This window comes from Echinops telfairi, unplaced genomic scaffold (assembly GCF_000313985.2).
Source record: "Echinops telfairi isolate 266 unplaced genomic scaffold, ASM31398v2 ScPeMD7_5167;HRSCAF=5991, whole genome shotgun sequence".
In the NCBI taxonomy this organism is placed as follows: domain Eukaryota; kingdom Metazoa; phylum Chordata; class Mammalia; order Afrosoricida; family Tenrecidae; genus Echinops; species Echinops telfairi.
In genome coordinates, this window is record NW_022109066.1 from 3,475,536 (window position 1) to 3,483,874 (window position 8,339).

General features: G+C 41.9%; 1 protein-coding gene across 1 annotated transcript in view; it reads right to left on the bottom strand.

Moving 5' to 3' along the window:
- Positions 1–2,265: 2,265 nt before the first annotated feature.
- The window catches only part of SC5D (sterol-C5-desaturase), a 22,233-nt gene continuing 16,159 nt past the window's right edge, over positions 2,266–8,339 (bottom strand). Inside the window, exons 4-5 of the mRNA XM_004716270.2 lie at positions 4,127–4,227; positions 2,266–3,808 (exon numbers count right to left, since the gene is read on the bottom strand). Coding sequence (XP_004716327.1) covers positions 3,353–3,808; positions 4,127–4,227 — 557 coding nt within the window. The 3' untranslated portion in view covers positions 2,266–3,352. The remainder of the gene's footprint in view (positions 3,809–4,126; positions 4,228–8,339) is intronic.

Here is an 8,339-nt window from a genome sequence, read left to right on the forward strand (position 1 = left end):
GATGTCCCCTCTTTTCTCTATAAGCTACATGGGACTAGCACCCACAAGTGGAATTATGAAATTACACGAAGATGGCCAATGCACGGTTAGTCTCCACCACCTATGCAATGTCTCTATATCCTTAAATCCAATCTCATGGTCAACAGCCAAATGCTTACCTAACAGCACCACCAGAGCTCCATTTTATGTCCTTGGAAACCCCCACCCCAACCCCTGCCCCCACCAAACAAAAGCAAGCTCAAGGCCACCCAGTCAATTCCCTGGAAAAAGCAAGTCCAGGGATGTAGCAAATTGGCTGGCTCTTCAAGAAACTGGTTTCCTTTCCTCTCAGGTATCCAGCTAACCATCTTTCCCCAAATAATCCAGTAAAGTGGGCCGGGGAAGAAGGGAACGAAGGGCCGGGTAAATGCCCTTGTTATGTGCCGCGGGGTTGATTCCAACATGTTTGATGCCATGATTAATAGGGAACCAAGTCTTTCTCTCCTACATTTCCTTCTTTCCCCAGGCAAAGTGGAATATTGGAGAGAAGGAATTACTGGGAAACATTTAGCTGCATTTATCAGCTAGCTACAAAATATTAATTGCTACATTGGTTCAAGGAAGTAAAATAGCATAAAAGCAATTTAAAAAGAGAAAACATCACCAATGACAACAAATTCACCCAAAACAGCTTTTCTAGATCTCAGGTATTAAATCTTATGACCAGCTTCTTAGGAAACATTCAAATCTAATAAATTTGAAATATAAAAACAAATTTTATACTTGTAGCTTTCACTATGGATTACAACTCAATGCAAGGAAGATCAAAATCCTCACAACCGGACCAATAGGTGACATTGTGATAAATGGAAAAAAGGTTGAAGTTGTCATGGGCTTTTGTCTTGCTTAGATCCACAATCAATGCTCATGGAAGCAACAATCAAAAGACATATTGTGTTATAAGACCTCTTCAGAGTATTGAAGAGCAAGGATGTTACTTTGAGGACTAAGATGCACCTGATCCAAGCCATGGTATTCTCCATTACGTTATATGCATTGAAAGTTGGACATTGAATAAGAAAGGCCAAAGAAGAATCGATGTATTTGAATTGTGGTGCTGGGGAAAAATATTGAAAGTTCCACAGACTGCTAAGGACTGCTACAGGGTAAAACCTAACTGTGTTGGAAGAAGTACAGCCAGAGCGCTCTCAGAGGCAAGGATGGCAAGACTTCATCTTACATACTTTGGCTATGTTGTCAAGAGGGACCAGTCCCCAGATTAGGGCATGATGATGCCCTATAAGAGGAAGGCTCTCAACAAGATGGACGGACACGGGGGCTGCATCAATGGGCTCAGGCACAGGAACAATGGCAAAGGATGGCAGAGGGACGTGCAGTGTTTCGTTCTGCTGTGTATACGGTCGCTATGGGTCAGAGCTGACTCGATGGCACCTAACAACAACAACACAAAAAGAATACGAGTCTCTCTTTCTCCTTAACACTAAGCATCGGGGGACATTCTAATACAGCTCTGACTCACTCCCTGCCATCCAGTCTATGCCGACTAACAGGGGCCCAATAGGGCAGGGAAGAACTGCTCCTATGGGTTTGCATGACTGATTGTTTAGAGGAGTAGAAGCCTCATCTCTCTCCAGTGAAGCAGCTGGTGCTTTTGAACTGCTAACCTTGTGGTTAGCAGCCTGTATTAGTCTAGGTACTTTAGAGAAACAAATCCACAGCAACTCATGAATAAGAGTTTTATGTAAAGAAAGTGTGCATCATGAAAACATCCCAACCCAATGCTGCCCAAGCCCACAAGTCCAACATTAACCCATTAACCCAACACCAGTCCACAAAGTCCTCCACCTCACAAAACAGAGGCAATGATGCCGACTGCATGAGGAAAGCTGAGTCAGTGAACGAATAAGCATCTCAGCACTAGCAGGGGTCTCCGCACGGCTGCTCCAGCACCCAGGGCTGCATCGGGATAGGTCCATGTGGCTTCTCCTTGGGGATGTCTTGTAGGAAGTCAATCTTGCAAGCTGAAGCAGGGAACTGCTAAGGCAGCTGCACCCTGGTGCGACCATCACAAAGTAAGAGACCCGAGAACTAGAAAGGCGAGGCTCACCACCCATTTATCCCTCTGCCTTTCAATTAGCCCCACATGTGATTATTGGCTAGGTTGGCACAATTAACTAACTCACAGCCCAATGCATAACCACTATGTCATTAGAGCGCATCATTTCTGAGGTTTGAAACTGATTTAAAATTTGTATAGAGAAGATATTCTGCTGTTAAAATATTTAATTGATACAGCTTAATAATAGTCATTATTCACTTTCATTGATTTTACATAAACAAGTTATAGAATGCCTCTGTAAACTATGTTTTCCAAATATATTTGTTACAATGCACATTTCTTACATCTTTTGCAAAGAAAATGGGGAGGGAGAAAAATATTTCAAAACTAATCTTCAATAACTACTAAACTTGGCAATTATTTCCTGTTATAGAAAAATATTGTTTGTGAACTCTGAAACCTATCAAAAGTGCAATGCATCAATTTTATGTAAAAAATCAGTAGTGGCAAGTATATTGTTCAGGTTATCAAATTTCTCTTCCTAAATAAATATATTTTGATTCACATATTCTATACTCATTAAATAATGGCTTTAAATAATACTCAACAAAATATTCAGTTAAGTGATCCCATATCTGGATTAAACCATGGTAGTATTGATAGTTTTAAAAATTCCATTTTATTTATTCATCAGTAAAATGTAAATATTTGACAAAGCCTCCAGAGAACATGATTCCTATGTGCAGGAAGATGATATCATGATACCTGCTATTAATCAGGTCATATGCTACACCAGAATTTGTTTTTCACATTGAAGCTTCTACTTGAACAAAGTACAAGTAACCGTCTCCACCCAACACCCAAGCCTTAGTCACGCTAGAAAAAAAGGAACCATCTTTACATTAGTATTTCTTTGTCATGCGTCTTAGTCTTGGTATTTATTAAGCACAGTAGGTGTTTCTCAATGCATATGGGCGGATTAAGGCAAAAGGATATAGCCTATTCCCCTCAATAATTGTTTGGCTGTATTTTTAAAAAATTGACCTTGCAGGTATATGAGCGGCAGATCTGGAGGCTAGAAAGACCCACACTGTCCCTGCCAGCAGTCCCCCATTTGAATCATGAAGTTAGATCTTGGTGCTCACAGATCACTCTCTGACCTGCCGCTAGGACCCTCCTTCAAGAGTACCTCTAATGCTGACTTTCACGGACTCCATTTATTTGCTGTGACTCTTGGCTGTATGCTGATTATTTTCACTTATTAAAGAGAATTCAGAATAATTAAGCAATAATCTACTCATTCTTTGTACACTTTCCATTGATTAATTTTTCATTTTTGTAACCATTTCCTAGATGGTTGTTGCATTTTTCTTCTGTCATGTTCTTCACATAAGTAAGGGGTCCCTTCCCTTCAAAAGCCGATGGATTTTTGAAAGAGCCTCCAATTCTATCCCACAGTGTAAAATACTGTCCATAGTTATAGTCAAAGAATAGATGATGGTCTGTGTGATGAGCCGAGCCATTAATGAACGGTCTTAAAATTTGGGGGACACGAAAATCTCCATCATGGATGGAAATCGTCCAGATATTGACTAGAATGTACAAGCTTAAATAAGCCACCTTGTGCAGGGGGAAGAGGAAGGGGTACAAGTGGTAGGGCAGGCCCTGCAGGAAGCCGTCCACAGGGTGGAAGGCATGGCTCGCAAACGGAGTGGGGATCTTCCAGAGATGATGAGGCTTGTGGAAGGACTGCAGAAGAAAAGAACGTGATTAGGAACACGAACAGTATCCAGCTGAACTTTCAATCCAACTTTTCATACTCACGTGAGGGAAATCGCCTCAAGGAAAATTTGCTTTGAACTTGGAAAAACAGTCCTATGAAATGCCCCCCCTTCCGTATCCTCAAGCAGTAAAATTTTAACACGACCCCCACCACGGGACAGGAACAATGTCTCATCCTTGTCATGATGACGGCTACTTAGGAATCTAACACAGAGGGGAACAGCGAACAGAATCCACAGTCACACCGTGTGGCAGGCTTTCATGTTTCTTTTCAAATTAGTCTACCTTATAGACGAGTCTATGGTGCAGGCCTCTGTGAATCCAGTAGATCATCATGTCAGTGAAAACGAGGAAGGCAATGACACTGCCAATGAGTTGAAGCCAACCTAGAGAGACGACAGAGACCACGATCAAGATTTGGTTTGCAGGGCCAGTGTTCACGTTTCACACGTTCAGCTCCGTGGAAAATGAGATACTAGACTCAAATATTATAAATGATCTGATTTGGGAAATGCATCGGATTATAAATTATTCTCTCCTGACTCCCTAGAACTTCCTTGAGAATCTGAAAGATCTCATGTAAAATATTTCTTAACTTCATTAAACCGTAATATATGTCAACAACATATTTATTTTAAACAGTTGTATGAGTCATGTATCATACAATTCAATGGTTTAAATATATTAGCGTTGTGCATTCATCATCATAGTCAATTTTGGAATATTTTCATCATGTTTGTATCCATTATTATTAGTTCCCCCTTCCCCCCAATTTCCCTTGTCATAACCCTAAGAAACTATTAACCTAGTTGCTGCCTCTAGAGATTTACCTATACTACATTGACTCCAACTGAGTAAGACAGAAAAACCTCAATCCAAAAGAACTGGAGCAAGTTACAAAGGGAAAACAAGTGCTGAGAAGTTACATTTCGACATGACTAGATCTGCAGTCACCCTACCCTTTGCACTTTGCCTGGGAAGAAGGCCATTCAGTTGTCTGGTCAGTGGATGCAGGGAGTTCGATGGAGACTTCGTAAATAGATTTGGGGCTTTCATTGTCAGTCTTTTGCAAGCCAGGTACTCAGATTTTAAGCTCGGAGACAGTCTCCACTTCTGAGTTTGGATTTTACTGTTAATCTTTTGATTGCACTGGCAGGAGTGCTTCTTCCATGTGGATTTAGTGGATACCTCACTTAGATGGCTACTTGTTTGAAAACAAGCCTTTATAACTCCAGACACTCATCTCTCAGCTAGCCAGGTACCACCTAATTTCTTCATCAAACTTTGCCCCTAACACTCGTATCTTCAGTGATCACTTCATGAGGGCAAGTACTGAGCAGGGTCACATCATGCAATGGCTTGCAATTTAGTGTGGGCTCGAAATCCATTTGTATATCTATGGTTTATACATATACATGTCCCTGATCCACTTTAGCAACAGCATGATCAGTTCTTGAGAAATCAAATAAATAATCTACACGGGGCATTCGATAATTCTAATAAAAATGCTATCATCATTAATTTAGTAAGTGGTATAGAATTTAAAATACTACTATTGAGCTCTTTCTCATGTGGCCTATTCAGAATGCTGTGCACCTCAAAAAGACAAAAACTAAAATCTAGACTGCCTGTAGCATGTGGCATGGGTCACTCCGGGCTGAATAAAAACTTGGTTACAAAGGCTTGATTAGGAACATAATACAGGGCAGATTCTCTCATTGGGCATCTCTACATAAGCAATGCTAAGCAGTTTTCCCAATTGCAGGTTGTCCCTCCTGTTTAGCCACCACCAACATTAAAATCACTTTCCTAAAAGGACCTATCCTCCTCTCCTCTGGTCTTGGATTTCCACTGAAATTCACTAAGCATCATTGTAGGACAGTGTAGATGTAGGGGTGATGATGGGGCAATGCTGTAGGGCAGAAATTATTTGGTCCTCCCCCTCTCCCTACTAAGTGAAAAACTGAGCTCAACTGAGATGAGGTTCCCTCTGAAGAAGTGGCTTGTTAAGATGTATAAATAAGGGATAGATGGATCATAAGCACAGAACTGAGACACGACCACAATGCTTGAGAGATTAGATTAAGAGATTACATGGCCTTAGAAGGGTAAACACCAAGGCAGATGGCTCTCTGTCTCGGCGTTTATCCTTATAGTATGGATCTAATAAAATACTGATCTGATTACGATTGACTAACTTCACTCGGCACAACATATAAACCTATATGGAAGGAGTTTCTGGGTAGTTCAAATGATTAACATGCTTGGCTGCTAAACAGAAGGCTGGCGGTTTGAGTCCACCAGAATGCCACAGACGAAAGGCCTGGCGGCAAACCCTAAGGAGCATAGTTTTACTTTGGCATACATGCTATCAATTCGGTAGCACCTAATTTATCTATTTCTACCTCTGACAGAAAAGGGACATTTCTGAGGCATCTTTATTTTTTAAATCAGAGTATAAATGCTATTTATTAAGTTTTCTTCAAATGAGTCTGTGGCAGTTATATAATCTCTGTCAACCTGCAAAGGGGTGGGGTCTACTCTGTCAATCAGGTTGCAGCTTGATGACCTCATTTAGAAGCACGAAGGAGCTAATAGCTCAGTGGAGGCCAAAGACACACTCTCTCCCTGCGAGACATTCCTGTTGACAAGCCACATGAAGCTATGCTAATGGCAGCCAGAGCCTCAGAGCTGGTGGAGCCACGTGGAGACCCAGACCAGCACTGAGGTGCTTCCATCGCCACTGTATCCACAAGATTTCCCACCCACTGGCCTGTGATCTTCCTGCATTTGGCATCATTGCATGTGTTGCATGAGTCTGAAGAGGAATTTACAGACTGTTATCGGACATATGGGCTAATATAGGACTTATGGACTTGATCTGGACTGGGATGGGAGGTTTTCTTAATGTACAATCAATCTTTTATAGAAAACTCTTATACATACATGAATGTCTATGAATTTATTTCTCTAGTCCATCTAACACAGACTCTTTTAAAAACATATCTTCATACATTATCTTCCTGCTTCAAATATTCTATGAAAATTTTAGCATTTTCTCTATATCCTAAGTAGACTGGTTTACATAATATTCTTCTCCTAACATATCTTGAAAAGCTTACCCCCAGGCTTTTATTCATGCCATTCCACTTATCTAGAATGCCCTCCTTCCCTTTATTTTTACTCATAATCTTATTCGTCAAGATCTAGCCAACTCATCACTCCAATGTGTAATTTCAACTCCCTACACTAAAGAGTGAACCCGTTACTTAGAGCAAAGGAGATGCTGTTCGCAAACCTGCGTTCAAGCCCCAGACCCAACAGTTCTCTGCGGAGAAGTCTGGGCAAGCAGCTGAAACTCCCAGTACACCAATGCATTCACCAATACAATGAGCATATCAATGCTAACTATCACTGTTACCTTCCCAGATGGGAACCTTAGGGATACAGTAGGGTAAGCGCTGGCTGACAGTTCAAACCCATCGGCTGCTCCAAGGAGTGTGGGAAACAGAAAGATCTCTCCCAAGTCATCTCCCCCCAATCTCCCCCAAATATATGCTAAGACTTAGGACACTGCTTGCAGCTAATGGTAAATGACTGTCAAGTATCCTCCCTGAAGGCAGTCAGTTGCCAGACTACTGTCTGGGCCCACCACGGGTAGGGCCTACTCTGTGCTGTTAAGGACAATGGGCTACTTCTCCCTAAAGGCTTGCAGTCATTGGTTTGGTCTCTGTAGATGGTTTACACCCTACTGGTATAGTGGGCCAGAGAACAGGTCAAACCGGCTCAGTGACATCCAAAGTTAGGCTGCCACCCTGAATCTAGGATCTGCCCATCTTGTCACATGTGTACCCCCAATCCCTCCTCTTCCTATTGTGTATACCCCTAGACAATCCCCCTCCCATTACTGCATTATCTATAGCACAACCCTTTCCTGTGACCTATGTCTTCAACTGTAATTAGGAGGCTTGCAGGCCCCCAGAGAATATAAAAGCCTAGGTTAACAATAAATCTCTCTCTCTCCACGTGGACCACCAAGTGAGGCTGAAGTGAGCATTGCTACCATGAAATGTGTGACTCCATTATTTCAGTCTCTCTTCTATCTCTCATGCTCTCTATGACTTTACTAGAATCTTTACTTATTATCGCGGTACAATTGCGCCTACCAGAGCCGTGACGATGAGTTAGGGGTTGGCCTTCCCCTGACAAAGGAGACAGTCTGCTTCTGCAGAGAGCTGTGCTCTCGCCACATGGTCACCATGTCTAAGAATCAACTGGTTGGCAGTGTTTTGTTGTTTTTTTTAAGTATACTGTTGTTGTTAGGTGTGATAGAGTCAGTTCTGACTCATGGTGGCCCACAGTACAACAAAACAAGACATTGCCCATTCCTGTGCCATCCTCACAAATGCTCTTTTGTCTGAGCCCATCAATGCAGCCATTGTGTCCATCTATCTTGCTGAAGGTCTTCTTTTTTGTTGCCTTACTACTTTGCCAGGCA